We start from the raw sequence: 23800 nt of genomic DNA on the forward strand, positions 1-23800 counted from the left end.
ACAATTACACAATTTTGAACAATTTAAAAGATGGCAAGATACAAATTGCAATCATAATATAAGACCATACCCGAACAATGCAATGGAGTCAAGTAAAATAGTGTCTGCCCATATGGATGGGCCAGCATTGGCAGGCAGGCCAGATACTAGTCCACCGCCTTAAATGAAAGCCTAGCAGAACAGCTCCATTTCAAATTGAAGTCTGAGGTTAAGAGACAGCGTAAAGTACTTCACATCCAATGTATTTTTAAAGGATGTCCCCCTCTCCCTTTCCTGCATGGCCCCAATGCAAATCGGGGCAACATTAGCTTGCAGTTTGCATTTTACAAATGGCTACAGATGTGTGATCTGTTTTGCATCTCTGTGCATCTGTTTTGTCTTCAGGAAATTCAGATACAGATATAGATATCTGTAGATATAGATGTGGAGCTTGGGGAAATTTCCAACATAGACCTTTTCACCACACTTTTCCTGGCAGTCTTTTTTTGCACATGGTCGCTGAGTAATTTTGAGCCAGGGCTGGCCAAGCTTGGGCCTGTGAACATAACAAAATGCAGCTCCTGTGCAACTGACAAAGGCACAAATGGGGACTGTTCTCCTTGCCTCTTTCCCCTAATTGTTGGGTTGGAATTGAGGGAGCTCTAGAGGAAGAGGAGAAAAGGGGAGGAGAAGGAGACTAAGAGAAGGCAAGGGAAGAAGAGCTGGTAGCTCGCTTGAATGGACACCAAAGCATGGACTGACAGAGGGAGCCAGTGTGGTATAGCAGATAGAGCATCAAGCTAGGACTTGGGAGACACAAGTTCAAATTCCCTCTTGCTGGAATACCCTGGGCCAATCTCTCCATCTTCCATCATTCCAAAGGGAAAACAGAGGAGAGGAGAATCATGTATGGTGCCCTGAGATTGAAGGGAGAAGATGGGCAGACAGACAGGGGGATGACTCACTTCTGCAAGACCCAAATTAATTTGGGGAGTCATTGAAGAGAGGGCTTAATGCCCTCCTCTTCCCTATGGCCAGAGTGAGATTGCCTCCAGGGGTACTGTCGACATGAAGTTCTTCAGATGAAATGAACTTGCAGGGCATTCACCGTGGTCTCCATCCTACCCATCCACCCCCGTTCCATGTCTTTGAATGCTGATGTGGTTCTGTTCTGGATGATGCCTTGTAGGATCTCGAGTTTGACCTTGGGGACCCGGTCCGGTGGGAGTTTTTGCTGCTGCGCACCGACAAGCCTCTCCTGTCACTGCCAGAAATAGAGGAGGAGGAGGAAGGTGAAGATGAAATGGAAGACTTGGTAAGCCCCTTTTTCTTAAACATCAGAAGCTGCATCATACTGAATCAGACCATCCGTCCATCAAGGTCAGTCCTGTTTACTCAGAGTCTTTGAAGAGAGGGCTTAGTGCCCTCCTCTTCCCTATGCCCAGAGCTTGAGTGGTTTAAACCCCCTCTCCCTTTTCTGCCTGGCCCCAGTGCAAATCGGGGCAACATTAACTTGCAATTTGCATTTTACAGATAGCCGCAGATGTGTGATCTGTTTAGCATCTCTGTGAGTCAAGCTCTCCAGGGACTCCAGTTGAGATCTTTCACATCACCTACTGCCTGGTCTTTTTAGCTGGAGATGCCAGGGATTGAACCTGGGACCTCCTGCACACCTAGCAGATGTTCTGCCACTGAGCCATGGCCCCTCTCCTCCTCATGATTGTCCCAGTGGTTAACCTCATGCTGCAGTTTGTGCCAAAAGTTCTAGCCCAAAGAAATGTGTGGGTGTTCTCTTCACAAGTCTTATGCATTACATATACAGCATGGATCCAGCCAGCTTTCCACTGATGAAAAAGGAGGAAGGGTCCCCTTTGGCGACCCCAAAAAGCTATGTGGGGGATCATGGGACCTGCATGGACACAAGCCCTGCAGAACAGGGCCGCAGTAAGGAAGGAAATTGGGTGTGATTGGCTGAAAAAGCTGGTGGATCCACCCCAGCAACTTGACAAGACCTCCCCAGATGAAATGAGATTTCTCTTCAGACTCAGGAGATGGTCCCAATAGCAACCTTACATTCTCCTCTTACTCTCCCCAAATCCCATTCCATCATTTCTCCAGCCTCTCCTCATACTCAAATGTATTATAAATATATTTTGAGGGTTGCTGAGTGTGTTAATGAGCATTTATTTAAGAGACAGTATTCTTGTGGAACGAGACTAGCCATATCTAAGTCCACTGATATTCGGTGGCTTGAGAGCCACAGGTGGCTCTTCTGGGGACTGTTCCCCAATTTAGAACTTGCCCCTTTTTCAGGAAATTGGGCAAGGCGGGACCCACCTTCAAACAGACTCCGCTAGAAGAACAGGTAACATGTAAGCCTCCCTCAGGCTTTGCGCCAGGGATATGGACATATGAACCTGCCTCCTACTTAATCAGACTCTTGGTCCGTCAAGGTCAATATTGTCTACTCAGGCTGTCAGCAGCTCTCCAGGGTCTCAGGCAGAGGTCTTTCATGTTACCTCCTACTTGGTCCTTTTTTAAATTGGAGATGCCAGGGATTGAACCTGGGAACTTATGCATACCAAGTGTAAGCTCTACCACTCAGCCACAGCCCATCCCTCATGCAGGTGTGGCTCTTTTGGTTGATGGTAGTTACTAATGCGGCTAAGCCATGAGGTTTTATTCTATTGCAAGCAATGCAACACTGATCAGTAAAGATTATAAAACATACCTGTTTGGCATACCTGGGAAAGTATCTTGGTTGCTTCAGGTCTCCTTACTATTTCCTCTTGATTTCTTGGGAAACATCTGGACCACCTTGAAGGCTGCAGTGCACATTTTGTCAATACACTATATAATCTGCGCCAGAAAACATAGTGGCGAGGTGACATTCCACCTTCTTGCACAGATATTTCAAGATATTGCCCTGTAAACTCAGATGGGGTGTACAGTCATTGTTCCATCACCAGCAAATCCTGGGATTTCTCATTAGTTCTTGGCAGGGCTGAATGAGAATGTCTGTCTGTTTTCCAGAATTGACTCCATCAGCAGTATTTTATTTTTTAAAATATCAGTCACCCACTTTTCTCACCATCAAAAGTTACTCAATTACTGCCACAGTATTACAGATTCAAAAACTAGTGTAAACAAACAGTCAACTGCAAACTACATACAGCTTCTTCTCTACTTATGACAATTGTAAAGAGTCATTTGCCTGCTGCTGGAGTACTAAAAATGCCCATCGCTTTCAACACTGCACACGAAACCTATAAGTTGACCCTGCCCTCTTTTGCTGTTTTTCTCAGTTGGGTTCATTTGTCTTTTGTGCCATCATCACATAGGCAAATCTTAGGACATTGTAGGCAAATCTAATTGGCTATGTTGTGTAATAGTGACATAATGCAGTGATGTCATCCTGTTTGTTGCATGATCCCTGGTTGACTGGGATCATGGATCTAGGAAGCGTTGCCCTGCTTGAACTGGCTTTGTTTCTCCTTGGTGATGTCAGCACATGACCACATCTTAATTGCTGTCTGATTGTTGTGACATCATCCCGTTCAGAACTGATTGGCTGAGAATCCATCAGGTAACCAGTCCAGAAAGGAGGAAGACGTGTGACTAATCTGGGAAGAAGAAAGAAAGAGAGAATTAATGAATTGTGTGTGGGGGGGGGAGGGATTACACTGAAGCAGCTGCTCATGGTAGAACGAAGGCACCCAATGTAACAGGATAAGAAAGAATGGGAGTTTCTCACTTTGTAAGCATTTGACAAGAGATACTTCTGCCACTTGACCACTGCCCAAGCCACTATTTTAAGCCTGAAAAACATAATGGGTGGATATTCAGGATCACCCCAACCCGGGGCATGAAGACTCAGGGCTGCTTTTGGGAAGGGCTTGTTGCCGGCAGTGAAATAATCTCATGCTGAATCCCAATGTGGGCTCATAACTGCACAAGCCATCTTGCGTTGCACTGTTTGACCTTTGAGGAAGCAAAAGTAAAGGCCATTGTTCATAGAGTGTTTTTTGGAGGCAAAGAGCAAAAGTTATATTAGCTGATATAGGCAGAGCAGCAGTTCTTAGCATTCTAATGTGTCATCTCTCTGGGTCTCAACAGATGAAGGAAGAGGAATCCAAGGCCTTTGACATGCCAGCATCTTGGGTTGAACCGATCCAAATAGCTCCAAAAGGTATTTCTCCACCCCCCCACCCCCACTCCCCAATTTGAATGTGTTACAGAGTGGGCCAACCTGTCAATCACACTGCTGGGCATTTTAACTGCTACTGGGCAGTCTAAACAAAAGGCTATTTGAAACTGAGATTTTGTTGTCCTCTCCATATTCTATAGTAAGTCCTGGAGCATGGGTGTCGGGGGAGATCTCCTTGGGGCCTCAAGGAATGTGGAATCCTCAGGCCTTATTTGTTGCAGAAGGAAAGAAACACTAGGCCAGGCTGGAGAGAAGACGGAAGGCGAAGTTGGCAAGCTCTACCTGCTAAATGAGAAACTGCAGTGCCACTATTGGCCATTTTGCAGGGGTGGTGCCAGAGAGCAGGCTAGCAGCAGTCTGCTCTGGGAAGCTACCATGACTGCACAAAGAGTGTCTTACAGGTAGAGAAGGAGAAATCAGGGTGAGTGAGAGACACTTAGCAGGGAGAGGAAAAGCAGTGGCAGAAACAGCATTGGTGAGACCTGCTGGGAAGAAAGAAAGGGAAAGGGTATAGTATGGGGTTTGTATCTATGATGTTTGTTTGTTTTTTTAAAGTGGGATATTTGACTATCTATGATGTTTGTTTGTTTGTTTAAAGTGGGATATTTGACTATCTGTGCTGTGCCAACATTGATTATTTATTTATTTGATTTCTAGCTCCCCCCCACACACACAGCGGACTAAGGGTGGGTTACAACAATGTTACAATTACTGCATTCACACCCCATCTTTCTTCCATCACGACATTTAAGGCAGCATAGACTAGGGTACTCTGGAGTTATGGTGGTCCCTCATGCTGGCACTGGTGAGCTTCGCTGATGTTGCTGTTATCATGCACCTTCCCCTTGAAAGCCTTACCTCCTGAATGAAAAACTGCAGTATCACCCTTGGCCATTTGCAGAGGTGGTGCTGCAGAGCAGGCTCATTCTTGTATGAGTGGAACTCTTCTTCAGATCCCTTTGGAACAGTTTGTTCCTTAATCACAATGGAATGAACCAGTTTGTGTGTTTGTCTTTTGGAATGGGGGGGGGCAACATCCTCTTTGGAAGCTAATAGGGACCCTTGCATAAACAGGAGACATAGAAGGGGAGTTTATATATGCATGAGCGTTTGTGTGGTGTATATGATAAAAAACCACTGAAAACATTGTTTGGCAAAGGTCATGGCTCAGTGGTACAGCAGCATCTCCAGTTAAAAGGACCTGCTAGCAGGTGATGGGAAATACTTCTGCCTAAGACCCTAGAGAGTTGCTGCCAATCCGAGTAGACAAGACTAGCCTGGATGGACCCATGGTCTGATGTACTATAAAGGCAGCTTGATGTGTAAGCTCCCTTTCTGTGTTGACTTCAGCTTAAAAAGAACAAAAATTCAAGTTAGTTGAGTATTTTGTACAAAACCTCTATACCCGGTGATTGTGTTTCTGTTTCCGGTCCACAGAATTTGAGATGCGGTGTCCCCAAGGCAAGAAGGAGATTTTGTACAAGAACGCCAAGCTGGAGAAATGGGCACCTTACCTGAACAACAATGGGCTGATCAGCCGTCTCACTTTCTACGAGGATTCAGATTGTGAGTGCCTTGATAAGACGTGTTGGGCACACTGAGCAAGATCCAACAGTGGCTGCTTCCACATGGACTTCTAGCTCTACTTTCCACCCCAAACTTTAGCTTTTACTTCTTCTTTTTTTTAGTTTCACATGACATTATCATGCAATTGACTACCACCCAGATTTCCTTGTGCTTCACAGAGCATTTTTTCCAAACCTGCTTTCATTCAATCTTTTCCTTGAATATGGTACCCAAAAACAGGTTTGGTTGCATTGCGGATAGGATGATGTAGAGTTGTTTAGGTTATTTTTTTTTTTAAATTATACCCCCAATGTTCTCTTGGCTCAAGAACAAAGTAGGAATCCATTAGCACCTTTAAGACCAACAAAGTTGAATTCAGAATGTAAACTTTCGTATGCATGCATAAAAGAGCTTACATTCTGAATAAAACTTTGTTGGTCTTAAAGGTGCTAGTGGACTCCTACACGGCTGCCCATCTAGATCTATCTCTTGGCTCAAGGTGATTTATAAATAGCTATTGAAATGTCAGAGATTACAACCAGGTAAAAGTCCCTAAATCCTTCCTCCCCACTTAAAGATGCCTGGTGTTCATACCCCATCAGAGGCCCTGGCAAACAAATAAGCCTTGCTGTACCTCTGAAAGATCTCCAGTGCGGAGGCTCCCCTCACCTCTTTGCTGAGCATATTCCAAAATGTGTGTGTGTGCGGGGGAGGTGTGTGTGCTATGATTAAAAAGGGTCTGGGCTCTGGTTGATACCAGGTGGACCACCCTGTGTTGGGGGAAGAGCTGGCTGGTGGCAGCCTGAAGACCATAACTGGCTCAGGAAAATGTATGTGCCATGGAGCAGGCACAGGCAGGCAAGCCAGACATGTTTAGATGGTCACACAAAATCCAGAGTTTAGTCCCAGAAGCCCACAAACTGAAAGTTCACAAGCCAGAGGGTCATTTCTAGAAGAGGTGCCCTTACGTTAAACAGTGCATTAGAGCAAGGGTATCAAACATGTGGTCCGGGGGCTGAATCAGGCCCCGAGAGGGCTCCTATCAGGCTCCTGAGCAACCGGCTGTCATCTGCTTCCTTCTCCCTATATCTTGCTTCCTTCTGCATAACAGCTTGCTTTGCAAGGCTTGATCAATTGCACAGGGGTTACAGAGCAAAACCTCTATTTTCTCCATTGGCTGAGGCTTCTTCCTCGGCGAGGAAGCGGGGGAGGCAGAGCTTGTTTTCCAAGGCTCTCTCAATTGCATGGAAGAGCTACTGAGCCAAGTCTCTCTTCCTTCTATTGGCTAAGGCTCCTCCCCCTCCTGGTCCTCTGGGAAAGGAAGGAAAGAGCCAAAGATTCCTTGCCCAGTTCCCTGGATCCCACGGGAGTAATACAAAGAAAGCACCTTTAAGGCCAACGAGTGCTAACATTTTAAGCATGTTTTAAGTTTTTTAAAATATATATATTTAATTGTGTTTGTCTGTGTCCTTTATAAAGTTTATATCTCTGTTGCCTAATCTTAAATAGGTACACACATGGCCCGGCACAACATGGCTTGGCCCAACCTGACATGGCCCGGCCCCAAAAGGTCTCATCCATGTCAGATCCGGCCCTCATAAGAAATGAGTTCGACACCCCTGTATTAGAGCAACAATAGCTATTACTTATTATAGAAGTATGAAATGATTCAAGGGCTAGGGGAAAATGTTTTAACGTATTTTTAATCCCCTTTCGGGATCAGTTCTAACCTGGCACACTGAAAAACACAGATAATCTCAGGTTTGGAATGGGGATGGGATATTGTGTTGGTGGCATAGACATTGTCCAATAAGGAGCCTGTGACATTTGTGTGGCCACATATACTCAGAGGTGTTTTTAGGGGAAAGTATCACATTTTCTCAGGTATATTGTAAAATATAAAAGCATCCTAGGGTGGGAAAATGCAATATCCTAGAAACAGGAGCCCAGCTCTGAGGAAGGATGTGTGTGCAATAAATTCTCCTTTATGGGACAAAAGCAGGTCTTCGCTTAAACAGTTTTATATGACCTGTACCTGGCACTAAGCCACAGAGACTAAAGACTTCCCCCTCTCTGTGCCCACCAGATTCCAAAGTGCTGGAGGTGAAGGAATGGTTCAAGAACAGAGAGGACATGATGGAGAGGAGAGAACTGAATAAGCAAACAGATGTGACTACAGAATACTATGCCCCTGGACACGTGCAGGGGCTCAAAGGTACCAAAGCCTTTCACTGCATCTTTACTGTTGGCCATCGGGTGGAAGTGCTATGTGTGACTCTAAAGCTCTCCTGCTCTGGACCCAACCTGAAAAGTTGGCCACAATCATAGATGAGTTGTGAGTAGTCTTCTCTTCCCATGCATACTCTTCCCACTCTGGATCAGACTGTGACATAGAGCGGAAAGGTATTTAGCCTTCCCCACCTTCACCCCAGGGAAGGACCATTTCAGCTGTTGTGGAAGACCATGTAGCAACGTGGTCTTCTGCAACAGACCAAATACTACACACCCACACACCCTGCACACACATTGATTGTTTTTGTTCAGGTAAGAGCATAGGATGGGGGAGCTGAGGATTCTTATGCACAAATGCTGTGGTCTGATCCAAAACTGGAATAATGCGTGTAGGAAGAGGGGAGGAGACTGGGATGGAGTTCATCCCCACATACTCTATGAGCTCTGCCTTGTGGGAATCAACCCTTATTTGTTGACTCCTCCAACTCTCCAAGATTTGTGCGAGCTCTGTCCAAGCACCCCTCTAACTCAAGACTTCATCAAAGCATCCTTCTGATTTCTCAGTGCACACCTACAAGACGATGGAGCCTGAGACGGAGCGCACCATGGAGTTTTACAGTGAGACGCGGGTGGATGGCCTTCAGAAACGAGTCGAAACGCCCACGGACATGGAAGAATATTTTGAAGGGCGGTCAGATTTCCTGTGTTACCGTCATGCTGAATTTGGCAAAAGGACAAAGAAATCTTCCAACAACTCACACGTCAACACAGAATCCAATGCCCGGCCAATTGTGGTAAGCTGGCAGTTTGGTTAAGAGCCTGAGCTGCAATGTCAGAAGATCCCAGTTCAAAGCTTCATCCTTCTCAAGAGCTTATTAGATTTCCATCCTCTGCAACAGACAAAACTCTTACAGCCAGCGTAGTGTAGTGGTTAAGAGTGGTGGACTCTAGTCTGGAGAACTGGGGCTTATTTCTCGCTCCTCCTCCACATGAAGCCTTGTGGGTGACCTTGGGCCAGTCACAGTTTTCTCAGAGCTCTCTCACCCCACCTGCCTCACAAAGTGACCTTTGTGGGGAGTGGAAGGGAAGGAGATTGTAAGCCATTTGGGGGCTATTTAAGATAGAGAAATGTGGGGTTTAAAAACCAACTCTTCTTATCATAAGGACTGCAACAAGATATTGTAATTAAAAATTTAAAGATTTCTGAATATTTAACACCACCAAAGAAATGCTAATTCATTATTATGGCTAAAGGAGACGGGTATGTCAAGGCTGGCTTTCTCATGCTCTTTAATTACTCTCCGGTCTCTATATAGCTGATTCACACATTATCAAATCTTTATGAGGACTGTGGCACATGGAGAGAGGGGGATTAATCCTTCCTCACACACTATTTCCCCAACCTAAAATGGTGTGGGGAAACTACCATTTAACCTGTGGTGGAAATTTGTGTGTAACCATCAACACATAAATGTAGCTCCAAGGCTATTTCATGACTGGGGGAGAAAGATGGTGCAGCGGAACCAGCCCACGCACCGGTGAGAAGAGTAAGATTTACACGACGATGAAAATACACACACAGAGACACACACAGGGAGGCGCCTGGATCAGTTTCTAAAGGTCATCAAGTTTTGCACAAATCAGTCAGAAGCTTCTTCATAACTCAAAAAACTCTTTATTATTCTCTCTCATTTCTCTAACACTCTTTTCTCTCTCCCTCGCATCTACCGATGGCTGCCTTTTATACATTTCATGACCTCATAACATTCCACTTGCTCCAGCCAATTAATTATCCTGTGTATTCTGTCTAGCAACAGCAGGGGACATGCGTACAGTAAACAAACAACAAGTTTCTTTGAGACCATAAATCAAGTTCGTCTGCAAAACATCCCAATCACGCACTTTTCTTTCTCCACTTAAACCTACATTACACTTCTTGTCTGCACTTAAATCTACATCACTGCACCTTCTCTGCACTTAAACTGAATCCCCACAAGATGGCTCTTTCTATTCACCGTGGTTCCAATGCAAGTTGGGCCCATGCCTGCCTGGTAATCAAGTTCCAAGCAGAGAGCTCCAGGCACATATCCAAATGAATAGTGGTGGCCGTGAGGTGTCAGTAGCATACAGATTGGTCTGAGTCTGGTACTAATCATTTTGTATATTTCTGGTAGTTGTGTCCCGCTTCGAAACACAGAACTTATTCTCCTTCTGGCAGCTGACCTTGGGGCAGTCACACACTTTTCAGCCTAACACACCTTACAGGGTTGTTATAAGAATAAAATGGAGGAATGGAGAACAATGTTAAGAATAAAATGGAGGAATGGAGAACAATGTTTGGGTCCTTGTTGAGAGAAAAGTGAGGTATAAATGAAGACTCAGGGCTTTTTTTGTAGCAGGAACTCCTTTGCATATTAGGCCACACACCCCTGATGTAGCCAGTCCTCCTGGAGCTTACAGTAGGCCCTGTACTAAGAGTTCTGTAAGCTCAAGGTGGATTGGCTACACGAGGGGTGTGTTGCCTAATATGCAAAGAAGTTCCTGCTACAAAAAAGCCCTGAATGCAGTCAATAAAATAAATAATGCTAATTTGCATTCAGCATCATTAGCTAAATGTGTCTTCTGCTAAAAGAAGCTGTTTGACCAAATGAGATGGCATCTTAAGGCCTGAGTCAAGATCACACAAAAATGTGGGTAATAAAGACCAGTGGCCTGTTTCATGGTGGTATGGCAATGAAGCACAGAGAGGCGAGTGATCTGGAGTAAAGAAGCAGCAGCGGGGCAGACAGCAGCAGGCAGCAGCGGTGCTGAATCCTTCCGCATAAGTGGATTGTCCCATTTGCGGTGTGCCAGATGCATGTTTATGTGATACATTTACACCTGGAATCTCTTGTGGAGGTGAGAGGAAGAGATTGGATGGAAGGTGGCCCCAGTATGGCCCAGAGCCAATCACAAAAAAGTTGGGAGGTTGCAAGCCTAAAATGGAGGCCATTTTTTCCAAATCAGGCATTCCCTAGAGGCACAAAGGTGATGCCTCCTAAGCTCTTCTGCTCCTGAGCACCTAGGAGAGCCAGTTTGGTGTAGTGGTTAAGTGTGCGAACTCTTATCAGGGAGAACCGGGTTTGATTCTCCACTCCTCCACTTGCACCTGCTAGCATGGCCTTGGGTCAGCCATAGCTCTGGCAGAGGTTGTCCTTGAAAGGGCAGCTGCTGTGAGAGCCCTCTCCAGCCCCACCCACCTCACAGGGTGTCTGTTGTGGGGGAGGAAGGTAAAGGAGATTGTGAGCCGCTCTGAGACTCTTCGGAGTGGAGGGCGGGATATAAATCCAATATCTTCTTCTGCTGCTGCTGCAAGGAAATGGGGGAAAGGCAGAACTAGCTCTTTCCTTTGAGAGATGACTTAGGGAAGAAGTGAATGGGCACCAAGAAATCCCATGAGTGGACACCATGGTGTTCATGGCTGCCATGCTGGGAATCACTCCTCTAGAGCGTTCAGTTGTCCACATGCAAAGGCTGTTCGGAACTCATTACTGGCAGGGCCAAAATACATGCAACTCTAGTTAGGTCATGGGTCCCTGAATCAACTCTCATGTTACTTTGATTGGCCCAGAATTCTGTTCTACTTTATTCTCTCCCTTGTCTCCACACCCCAACACTTCTCTAGATAATCACTGAGAGATTCCACAGGAATCCCAAGAAACCGGCCGATGAAGATGTGGCCGAGCGCATCTTTTTGATCCTGAAGGAAAAAATCCTCTTGACCTATCACTACAAGCAGAACTACATCACGGCCTCAAAGAGGGAGTTCAACAAACGGTCTGATGTGGACACCGCTGGGAATAAAGTAATCATGACCCGGGATATGTGCCCCAGCTATCAGGTACAAAGAGCCTTTTGTCACTACATGGGAGGCATCTGAGATATAAGGAGACCAAGGGCCATGCCAGTATTGGGGAAGGATGTTACAGAAATTTGGCAGGAAGGTGTTTGGAGCAAGCTGCAGGCCCCAGTTTGGTTTCTAACTTGTTCAGTAAACTGTGTGGGGTTGTTTCATAGAATCCTTGTTTCATATGGTGAATAGAGAGATTGGTGGAAGTAAGCTGATAGAATGCTGGGTGGTGTGCAGAGGGACCCAGGTTCAAATCCCTACTCAGCCGTGCAACTCACTGGCTAACCCTGTGTCAATCACTGTCTTCATAAAGTTGTGGTGGGATAAATGGGGGAGGAGGAAGATGTTTCACTCCAAGTTCCATAGAGGAAGATCAAGGTAAAAATGCAGTTCAAAAAAAGATTTAAAATTCAGTTAACTTTTCATAGATGAATCGGACACTTGATTAAATGCAAATACATTTATTGCAAAATTTCAGTGAAAATGCCTCCTATGATACTGGATAGTTGGTCCAAAGAGTTTACAGTTCATAGAGCCTTCCTCATTAAATGTTTCAAGAATAAGCTAAGAAGCCCCCAGTTAACCATCCTCACTAGAAATCCTAAGATGAATGACAGAGCCTCAGCCCCTCCCATCTGTCTGCAATATAGAGATAATAACACAGACCTACCTTACAGGGTTGGTTTGAGAATTATTGAGATGATCCCATAAATCCATTTGTTGACGTGTAGGCCTCTTTTGCACTAAGGTGGCAAAACTGAGACCGATTTCCCACTAAACTTACGCCTCTCTCACTCTCCTGTTCTCCGCGGGGCTGCTGCTGAATTTTGCACAAACTGCCCCAGACGTGCGAGTTGCTCCGCCTTTCTTCAAGTTCCCTCCACAGCAGGCAGGATCCTCTGAAAACTGGTTTCTGTCTTCTGCGGAAGGAACTTGAAAAGGGGCGGGGCAATTCACCGGCTCAGGGCAGCTTGTGCAAAATCCAGCAGCAGCTCTGCAGGGAAAAGGAGCAAGGAGATTGGAGCAAGGGGAGTGGAAAATCGGTCTGAGTTCGGACCATGCCATCTCAGAGTACAGGTGTGGGGGGAGCACTTCATCTGGCTGAGTATTCCTTCAAGCAGAAGAGTTCTCAGCAAATGCTAGAGGGCTACTATGTCAGGGAGGATGCCTTATTCTTCTGGTAGTTGTCCATGTGCGACGATTCCACCACCACCCCCCGCCAGGAGCATGCATTTGATCATGGGTGCCAAAGTGACTTCTGACTGGTACAAACACTAACAGTGCAAAGGAAACAGGGACTGACAGCGGGATCCTAAGCACTTAGAAGGGTGTAATTCTGTTCAGAATTTCATTGTGTATATTGGTAGATGTGCTACTTGTGGCTCTGTGTGTCAGCCTGATGAGTAAATGGATGGTAACATGGACTCAAAGGACATGTGGTGCCAGTGTCCCAACCCAGGTATGAAGACTTCAAACACCCTTCTTTTTGAAGGGGGAAAAACCTGCCAGGTCAGTATCCCTGGCCTGTGTCTGACAGGAAATTATAGGCAGAAGGATAGCCACTTGCATTTGGGCAATGGCAAACTCCTGCCCCCACTGTAAGTAATGAAGAACTGGAGAAAAATAGGAGGGGGGGAGATGGTCACACTCTAGGAGCTTTCCCTCATCTCTATGATCTGTACCATGGAGACCTTTCTAAACCATCAACTGCCCTTTAACCCAAGGCAACAGCATGGGACAGGAAAAAGAGGCACTGGAATCTCTGAACCTATCCATGCCACCAAATAATCCTCTCCGCTGCTTAATCGTCATTCTTTACTGTTCTGCTGTTCTTCCAGAGGCCTGGGGTGTGTCTCCGTTTCTGGCTAAGCATGAGCGCTAGCAGCAAATCCATCCAAAAAGATGCCAAGAAAAAGCTCAGGGGTTCTGTAGGAGTTGATGACCCAGCAGGTTGGGCTTTACCACCTACCAGAGCTTCTCACCTTAGGGATACAAGTCTCTAGAAGGGAGCTGGGGATGTCGCAGAATTACATTTTACCTCCAGACTACAGAGATCAATTTCCCTGCAGAAAATGGATGCTTTGGAGAGTGGCCTCTATGATATTGTACCCCACTGGGGTCCCTGTCCTCCCCAGGCTCCACCCCCAAACCTCCAGGAGTTTCCCAACCTGCAGTTGGCAATCCTACCCCCTCTCCTCCTCCCCCAAGCTGGTGGTCAGGGGGAACCCGGCAGCCCTATCTCAACTTCATGGCTTGAAGAGCAGCAGCTCAAGGGCATTAATAGCTGCTGTACTAATCCTGAAGGGCTAGACATACCTGGGAATGCAGGAGCCATCTCTGCATCCCGGAATCACTGGCCTTTCAGGTCTGCCCCCCCACCCCCATGCTCCTGGGTCCAAGTAAGAGCAGCTCTTGCCCTGTATGAGGAGGACAGGAACCCCTGCTGCCACTTGGAGCTGGCTGCCTGAGCCTTTGTCAGGGCAGGGGCAAGCAGCTGTCACTGCCTGGTCAGATGCCCAAGCCCTTGAAAAGGCTCGGGCTCAGCTCCCCCCAGCATGGGACTCAAGAAAGCTGCCCCTGTTGCCCATTGGATAAGACTCCCCACCCCTGCCCATGAGAGTGTCATTTTTCATTGATGTGTTTGTCTTTAGGCAGGGCTGACTGAAAAAGATGAGAAGTTGTTTCATCTGTACGAAATGATGCTGCGCTTAATAGAAGAGGAGAAGCTATCCAGGCACCAAGTTTGGGAGTCCGAGATGGAGGTATCTGAGAACACTGAATTCTGTCATCTTAGAAGGGAGTGACTCTGCTTGGAATATCACTGTTGGTCCACTTTCATTGAAAGATCTCGAGCATCATGGTTGGGAAGGACCCCTGGCTGAATCTATGCACAGTCATCACTGGTCAGAGCAGACAGTTCAGAGCTTGGTGCATCAACACACTAACTGAACCCATATAAGGCAGCTTCCTGCCTTGGCGGCAATCCGAAGCAGATCAAGAAATGGAGGGCTGAAGCAGGGAGACTTCTTGAATGTGCAACCCATGGCCATTTCATAAGTGGGTAGCCTGCTTACCACTCCCCTGTGCAAAATGTGAAGCCTTCTTCCAGCCTAATGACACTTCCACCAATACAAATGGGAATGAACCAGCTTGTGAATTAACATTTGTGATTAATTTTGGCTGGTTTGTGGTTCACCAAGTGAAAAGTAGGGGTATGCACTAGGTATATACTAAGTCAAATAAATACCCGAAAAATACCTTATTGAAGTAGCCCCACCTGCATAAAAGCCAATATTATTCGGCTTTTATTGAGGTGTGGCAAGTGAAAGGAAGGGATTTAAAGTTACACCACCTCCCTAGAGTTATACCACAGCTGCAGCCCAACTCTAGAGTGAAAGGAAGGGCTGATTGGCTCCTTTTGCAGCTCAGTTTAAATCAAGATGCAAGAGCAAACCAAGGACTGGCCAGGGTGGCAGCAGGTCAGAGCTCCCACCAACGCAGCTGATCTCCCAGCCAGGTCTGCATGCGAGGAAAGAGAGAGCCATCCCCGTGCATGCAGGTCCTGGGGCCAGCTTCTTCTGAGGGGCAGTTTAAAGCACCCTGAAGAAGAAGCTCTACCAGCCAGGTCTGTGTGGCAGGGAGGGAGAGCCGTCTCCATCCAACAGATCCTCCTGGGGCCGGCTTCTTCTGCGGGGTAGTTTAAACCACCTCACAGAAGAAGCCCTGCCAGTCAGCATGGTCTGTGTGGGGAGAGCTCTCCCCACCTGCACAGATCCCAAGAACAGCTGCTGTGGAGTTTAAACCACTCTGCAGAAGATCTGGCAGGCAGCCGGGTCTGTGTACTACAGAGGGCTCCCCGTAGAGATTCCGGGGCTGGCTTCTTCTGTGGGGCAGCTTAAACCACTCTGCACAAGAAGGTCTCCCATGAGGGATTTAAGCTTAAATGTTTGCTGGGTTGAGTCACAGAGATGAGTCAACCCAGAAGGGATTTAAACTATAAATCACTTCTCCAATATACTCTATAGCAGGGGTGGCCAGACTGTGGCTCAGGAGCCGCATGTGGCTCTTTCATACACATTGTATGGCTCTTGAAGCCCCCACCACCCCATCAGCTGGCTTGGAGAAGGCATTTGTCTTTTTAAATCAAGCCCAACCAGCCAGTAGCTTGGAGAATGCATTTAAAAGTTAAAGTTGCTTTCTTTCTACCTCTCCTCCCATCATCTATTTTCCTTCCTTCCTTCCTTCCTTCCTTCCTTCCTTCCTTCCTTCCTTCCTTCCTTCCTTCCTTCCTTCCTTCCTTCCTTCCTTCCTTCCTTCCTTCCTTCCTTCCTTCCTTCCTTCCTGTTCTCAAACATCTGATGTTCATGACTTGCAGCTCTCAAACATCCGGCATATATTCTATGAGGCTTTTACATTAAGCCTCAAGTTTGGCCACCCCTGCCCTATAGGAACAGCAGTCTCCCATGGGGTTTAATGGAGCCAAGTATATTCAGGTTTCTTAAGTATTAACACAAATACCAGAACAATACTGATACTAGTATTCAGATATACTCTGGAATACCAAATATTTTTCGGTCAAAAGTGCCCATATCTGAAGTCAACTGATTTTTTTCCCCTTGCACTTCTCTATTGAAGAGCCACCACAAACCTCCACAAATTTTGAGGCAGTGCTTGGCAGTTTGTGAAGAGCAGAAAGGAGGGCTTAAATGGCTTTGAGCTCAAAGCCATTTAAACCCCTCCTTTTTGCTCCCCACAGGTTTTAACAGAGAAATTCCTGTTTTCTGCCCCCTCATGAAAAGCATCAGGAAACAGAAAGTACAGGTCAGAAACCAATACACCCTGGGGTGATTCCACACTCACATTGATCTGGGGCGGGCTTCCATTTTGGGGTGGAGCAAGCTAGCGATTTTGCACCAGTTGCTCTGCGCTGGCATTTTGCATGGGGCAAACCCACGATTTGCCCTGCCGCAGTGTAAACCTAAAAAAACAGATTTACACTGCAGTGGGGCAAATCACGGGTTTGCCCCGTGCAAAATGCCGGCGTGGAGCAACTGGTGCAAAATTGCCAGCTTGCTCCACCCCAAAATGGAAGCCCGCCCCAGACCAACGTGAGTGCGGAATCAACCCTGGTTTGGTTCATGAACCAGCCTCCCAGTTCATATTGGTTCGTGGTTCGGCCACAAACTGAACTGTCACGTTCATCCTTATCCACCAACTTATGTGACACTTCCTGTTTAGGTGAGAGGAACCATGAATCCTATTGCTTCTGTGCATTTGCACGGATGCGATAGGAAAAAGGCGAGGAATGGAGATGGATGGAAACAGCAAAAGTGAGCAGCCCAGAAATGGGGGGAAGGGCATGGACACCATCTCCAATGGCTTCTTTGCCACTTGGTGGTGCTGCTGGGGCTGTAGCAGAGGTGTGTTTTTCTGGCTCCATGTAGAAGCAGCCATTATGTCCAAACTTAAACACAATGGTGTACAACATAACACATAAAGGGGTGTGCAAACTCTCACCTACATCATTTTTCAAATCCAAATGCCACATGCACTGAGCTGCTGTTGACTTCATGACAGGAAACGTCCAGGTCCCACCAGGGCTCATGACAGAAAGGGACTCGGTAATGATTTGTTTCTTTTTCTAATTTTGTCTGTTCCACCCAAGGTTCTGGACATCCTGAGGATTCGAGAGGAAGAAGTTGCAGCCAACAAGCTGACTGTGTCCATCTATGATACGGACAGGAATGAGAAGAGCAGAGAACAGAGAGAATTAATGGTAAGTGACCAGGCAGTCTGGAATTGGCAACTTTCTTCTGGACTTACTTGCAGTTAATGGTTGCCTCCTTTCCCAGGAAGTCCTTAAACTGTAATAGCGAGCAAACAAGTATCTCTGAGATTTGTTGTACCTGATCAACCTGCAGTTCCTCGGATTGTGGTTGGGGGGAGTGCAGACAGAAGATGAACTACTCATATAAATTGGTAGTTTAAACATGTCCTTTGCCCTTCAGGATGTAATATCAAACTCTGGCTGATCCATGCCTAAGCCTAGCATTTGTTTGTGTGGATCAGCCAAGCCCACAATTTACACGATGATGAATTTGCCTCCCAGTTGAACCCCACAAATATGGCCATGTAGGAGACCAGCTATCATTCAGCATGGCATGTAATGTCGGCCAGTGTGGTGCAGTGGTGAGACTGTTGGGTTAGGATCTGGGAGACTCAGGATCAAGGGGGGGGGGGGGAGTAGGCAAAAAGCCAATTGCATTAATTAATTAATTAATTCCATTCAGTTTTCTTAATGACTGGGTGCAGCAGTCCTCTTGTTTTCTCTTCAGATGCCCACTCAGTCTTGAAGCTCATCAGGTGATGCTGATAGGGTTGCCAGCTTCTGGTCGGAGCAGAAGACAATTGTTGCAGTTTGGTGTAGTGGTTAAGAGAGCCAGTTTGGTGTAGTGGTTAAGTGTGCGGACTCTTATCTGGGAGAACTGGGTTTGATTCCCCACTCCTCCACTTGCAGCTGCTGGAATGGCCTTGGGTCAGCCATAGCTCTGGCAGAGGTTGTCCTTGAAAGGGCAGCTGTTGTGAGAGCCCTTTCAGCCCCACCCACCTTACAGGTGGGAGAAAATATAGGATATTATGAGCCACTCTGAGTCTCTGATTCAGAGAGAAGGGCGGGATATAAATCTGCAGTCTTCTCCTTCTTCTTGCAGTGGGATACTTGATTTTAATTCACTCTGAGATCCCTATGTTTCACATATGCTTCATCAGGGGATCTGTGATGTATAGTCTGAACACTTCCCATAGCAACAGTGTTTGCTCTGCACTTGGTATGGCCTTTCTTTTCTTGGAATTCATGGTTACGAAATTCCTGGAGATTTTGAGAGTGGAGACTGGGGATGCAGGGGCTCGGGGAGGGGAGAGACCACAGCAGGGTATAGTGCCACAGAGACCACCCTTCAAAACACCCTCTAACGCAACTTCTAAAGCAGTGGAACTGATCTGCGTAGTCTGGAGATCAGTTGTGATTCCAGATCTCCAGGCCTCAGCTGGAGGTTAGAAGTACAATGAGAGAGGTCACTCTGTAAGACTAACAACATAAACCCAAAGAGTTCCTATGACCCAAATTACTATAATAATAATAAATATGCATTTATTACAAGACAGACAGCCAATAATTACAATCCTCAATATATAGCCATTGAAGCTCAGTCCAATAATAAAATACTCAGTCCATAATAATCACACTGATTCCAGTAGAGTCAATGTATGCAGTCCTATTCCAATGTCATAAAATCCAATGAAAAATATGCTTGCGACAGGACAGCCGGTATTCCACTTCCTGTTTCATAAATTTCCTCAGGCATGGGATTATAATTTTATTTCATAGCATCAATGAAGACATAATTTCAGTGCATAAGCTTATGAAGGATAAAATGTCCTTTTCTTTGGCGTCCTTTCTTACAAGCCAGTCACACACTCACGGTTAATGTGGGGATAAAACAAAGGAGGAGAGAATTATATACTCTGCCCTGAGCTCCGTGGGAAAAGGTAGTGGTGAAAACAAAATAAAAATTCCCTCGAGGGGATATGATAGTTTTCCAGTTGAAAGCAGCATCAGCCTACATTGGATGCACATCCGTTGCTTCTCCAGCTGGCTGCCTAGATACACCAAAGCTCCAAGTCCTGGGTGTGCCTTCTAAAAGAACTTAACGCCTTGAGGTGCAGGCGTTGGTGCTGTGCTTCTTGCTGCAGGAGCATCCCATCTGGAGACCATTGATGGTCCAGCAAGTGTAACAAAAAGGCTTCTCTTTCCCTGCAGGAGCGCCTGATCCAAGAGGAGCGCCAGCGACAGGTGGAGCAGGATCTGGACTACCTGGCCCCTTTCCTGATCCAGATGGGTGGAGTCGAAAAGATGACCAAGTGGCTTGCCTTGCGCCTCAAGGAAGACTGCCTGAACGACTTCAAGCACCGCCTTGTTGACAAGGCCAACCTTATCCAAGCCCGTTTTGAGAAGGTGCCTTGGTCCCTCCCCCCACCCCGCCATTGTCCCTTGCTAGGGAGCAGGGGTCGTTTTGTAGAAAAATAGGTGGTGGAGCTCATCCAGGGATTGTTATGCAGTTGCACCTACTATTCAATGGACAAGGAGGAGGAGCTCTCAGAAGGAGGAGGTGTAACTCTCAGAAAGGTTCAGAAGCTGTGCTGTTGTGAGCTCCCACTGAATCTGAGGCCTGCTAGGGAGGCAGAGGAGGGCCAAAGCAAGGGCTGGCTTGGCCCATTCATCATCAACTCTCCTTCTGAGTTTTACTCCATTGTCAGGATAGCTTCCTCTTGTCCCCCCTCCCTGATCTATTTTCTGCATTTCTGTCCTCATGCAGGAAACCCAGGAGCTTCAGAAGAAGCAGCAGTGGTACCAGCAGAACCAGCTCAACATGACCTTGGAGGATGAGGATGCCTACCTAAACTTCTGCTCTGAAGCCATGTTCCGCATTCGCATCTTAGAGAACCGTCTCAACAGGTATTGTGAAAAAGTCTCATCCCCAAGTCCTCCCTCCCCAGACAAAGAATTCCTGGGTGCTTCAACCTTGCCCCACGCCTTTGCTTCCTGCTGGTGTTTGGAGTGGCAGTAGGACCAAACTTTAAAAAAAAAATGTCTGTTGGAGGTGAGCAACAGCATAATGTCATTTCGAGGAAAACCCAGAAATGATGGCAGTCCTGTCTAGGAATCACTGGAAACTCTATGGTTTTACCACAGAGTTTCTAGTGATTCTTAGAGACACACAATGTCACTTTCGGGTTTTTCTTAGGCTTCCCAACGCCCTGGCGGGAGACCCCCATATTTGCAGCCTCCTCCTTCGTTCTCCAAAAATCTGGAAGCGGAGTGGGGGAGAAACGGCACAAATTTTGGTGCCACTCGCTCTGGGCCAGTGAGAGAAAAGAACATGCATGTAGGCTTCCCAATCCCCGGGTCCCAGCGGGGGATCCCCCGTTTTTACAGGCTTCTCCCCGCCCCCAGCCAGCTGGCTAGTGGGGGAAGCCCCACCCCCACAGTCATCATGTAGTTGTAGAGCTCCTGCAGGTTTAGAAACCTGCAAACTGATCCGTTTGTAAAATGTGTGCCTTTAAGGCTGCGCAGGAAACAGGAAACAAGAAGGGCTTCATTGGAAAAGGTCAGTAATAGTTTCCATGGAGAACGGCCCCTCCCTTTCTTTTGCTTTCATTTTCACAGCAAGTAAAGTTCTGCAGGAAGAAGATCTAGTAAGTATTTGTGTGTGAGAGAGGGGGAGGGGGCAGGGGATTCCCTGGTTTGGAGGCCCTCCCCCCCCCTTTAGAAAGCATGGGGGGGAGGGAAATGTCTACTGGGCACTCTATTATTCCCTATGGAGAACGATTCCCATAGGGAATAATAGGGAATTGATCCGTGGGTATTGGGGGCTCTGAGGGAGGCTATTTTTTGAGGTAGAGGCACCAAATTTTTAGTATAGCATGTAGTGCCTCTCCCCAAAATACCCCCCAAGTTTCAAAACGATTAGACCAGAGGGTCCAATTCTATGAGCCCCAAAAGATGGTGCCCCTATCCTTAATTATTTCCTATGGAAGAAAGGCATTTAAAAAGGTGTGCTGTCCCTTTAAAAGTGATGGCCAGAACTCCCTTGGAGTTCAATTATGCTTGTCACACTCTTGTTCCTGGCTCCATCCCCAATGTCTCCTGGCTCCACCCCCAAAGTCTCCTGGCTCCGCCCCCAAAGTCCCCAGATTTTTCTTTAGTTGGACTTGGCAAACCTAGTTTTTCTGGAAGTGAGATCATGCCAGCAGTGCTGTTTCTCTCATCTCCCTCCTTCCCCTGGTGTCCCACTGATTACCATAACCCTTGCTCACTACCTCAACTTATTCAATGATCTTTTTATTTTATTTTACTGGCAGTGCCATCCTAAGTGAAATCAGGTCCTTCTTAGCTCATTGCGTTTTAATAGGCTTGGGTGCAACCCTGCTTTGAAAGACACTGCAAGTTCCTTAGAACTTTAAGAAACTTTTTAAAGACTGTTTTATAGCCTAATAATATTAAAACATCCTAATTAAAAACAGTAATACTGTTACATACTGTAAAGCACTTCAAATATACCGTTAAAGGACAAGATAAAAATATGCTGTAAAAAGATAAATACACTTGCACATACAGCTGAATGCCTGTGCTGTTCATCTGTGTATACACTTTGTGTGTTGGAGTCCCTATGGGACTGGGCCCCTGCATTTAGCAGCATTTCCCAGTCGCATGGGGAAATCTGTATTCATACCACTTATTCACAAGGGGGTCACTGCAGACGTTCTCCTGGATATTTGGCAGCAGGACCAGAGGTACAATTCTGTTTCCCTCTACCCTTATTAAGAAGAATGAATGACAATTGAGGAGAAAAGGACCCAGAAATCAGGAGACCTCCTGCCCCCCCCCCTCCCTTTGCTACCTGACACCCCTTGGTGGGCAGTGGGGGAAGAACTGACAAAAGCAACACCATCACACCAGGTGTTCACCGGAAGTGAGGTTGTGCTGTCTGTGTGATGTCATCCTCCAATTCCTGCCCCCCGCTTCCTCTCCCACTAGCGGGCAACTAGGGATGGGCACGAACCAGGAAAATGGAGATTCATTGGAGGCAAATTTTGGGGAGAAGAGCAGCCTTGGGATCCCACTTTGATACTGCCCAGTTCTTAAAGAAATCTCTGATATTTCCCCTCACCAATAAAGATTGTCTGTACTGCCAAGCTGATAGCAGTTTTATACAACTTGCACTATCATGATTGCCCCTCCCCCCAAGAATCTTGGGAAATGTACTTTTGTGATGAACTAGGGTTGCCATGTCTGACTCAGGAAATATCTGGGAACTTTGGGGGTAGAGCCAGGAGACTTTGGGGGTAGAGCCTGGAGTGAGGTTGTGACCCAAACAGGATTGAACTCCAAAGAAAATTCTTGCCATCACATTTAAAGGAACCAAAGGAACCATGCTTCTTTTAAATGCATTCGCTCTATTGGCAATAATGAAAGGTGGGAGCACCTTCTTTTGGGGCTCATAGAATTGGACCCCCTGGACCAATCTTTTTGAAACTTGGGGGATTTGTTTGAGGAGAAGTATAAGATGCTGAAAATGTGATGCCTCTACCTCAAAACACAGCCCCCCAGGGCCCCAGACACCCATGGATTGATTCTCCATTATATCCTATGGAGACTGGTCTCCATAAGGTATAATGGAGTGCCCAGTGGACATTTCTCTCCCCCCCTCACTTTCCGATAACCCTGAAGTGGGAGGAGGGCCTCCAAACCAGGGGATCCCCTGCCCCTAACTGGGGATTGGCAACTCTATGAGGAACTGAGATTATTCTGTTAAAAAACTGATCTTCACAGAACTACAGTTCTCAGGGAACATTTCTGAGGGGGAAGAAAGAGATTGATACACCATTTTGAGTCCAGAAGTGTGACTATGTCTTTAATTTAATTTAATCTTTTTCCCCTCCCCTTCCCCAGGCACAAGGAGAGAGCCCCACAGAAATACTTAGCCCTGGAAGAGAAACTGTGCAAGGACCCTCGCCTGGCCGATTATCTCAAGTTTTACACTTGATTTCCTCCATGCTGAGATTCATTGGGAATTACCCCTGGAAACCTCACTGGTCATCCTTGACATAATGGAAGTTACAAGGATATACAATAATTTATTTCTTGCATATTACTAATCTAGTTTTTTTCCCCCTCCCCAAAATATGGGGGTCATCAGGAAATAACAGAAATCTATTTTTCTAGTTCAATCTCTGGTCAAGTCTGCTCATTACATAGACAGCTGGCATAACAAAAGCCTTTGTCAAGGGAATGCTTTGTAAGGGAAAGGACACCTTTGGGAGGGGGCTCTGTAGAGAAGAGAATCAACAGGCAGCGTGCAGAAGAA

At 46.5% G+C, this 23800-nt stretch overlaps 1 protein-coding gene across 1 annotated transcript in view; it reads left to right on the forward strand.

Moving 5' to 3' along the window:
• Positions 1 to 23538, forward strand: part of DRC7 (dynein regulatory complex subunit 7) — a 38744-nt gene extending 15206 nt beyond the window's left edge. Inside the window, exons 8-18 of the mRNA XM_060253826.1 lie at positions 1169 to 1294; positions 4096 to 4168; positions 5624 to 5752; positions 7839 to 7967; positions 8549 to 8778; positions 11649 to 11864; positions 14525 to 14635; positions 17539 to 17649; positions 19693 to 19887; positions 20249 to 20388; positions 23386 to 23538. Coding sequence (XP_060109809.1) covers positions 1169 to 1294; positions 4096 to 4168; positions 5624 to 5752; positions 7839 to 7967; positions 8549 to 8778; positions 11649 to 11864; positions 14525 to 14635; positions 17539 to 17649; positions 19693 to 19887; positions 20249 to 20388; positions 23386 to 23479 — 1554 coding nt within the window. The 3' untranslated portion in view covers positions 23480 to 23538. The remainder of the gene's footprint in view (positions 1 to 1168; positions 1295 to 4095; positions 4169 to 5623; positions 5753 to 7838; positions 7968 to 8548; positions 8779 to 11648; positions 11865 to 14524; positions 14636 to 17538; positions 17650 to 19692; positions 19888 to 20248; positions 20389 to 23385) is intronic.
• The last annotated feature ends 262 nt before the right edge of the window (positions 23539 to 23800 follow it).

This window comes from Heteronotia binoei, chromosome 14 (genome assembly GCF_032191835.1).
Source record: "Heteronotia binoei isolate CCM8104 ecotype False Entrance Well chromosome 14, APGP_CSIRO_Hbin_v1, whole genome shotgun sequence".
Lineage (NCBI taxonomy): Eukaryota > Metazoa > Chordata > Lepidosauria > Squamata > Gekkonidae > Heteronotia > Heteronotia binoei.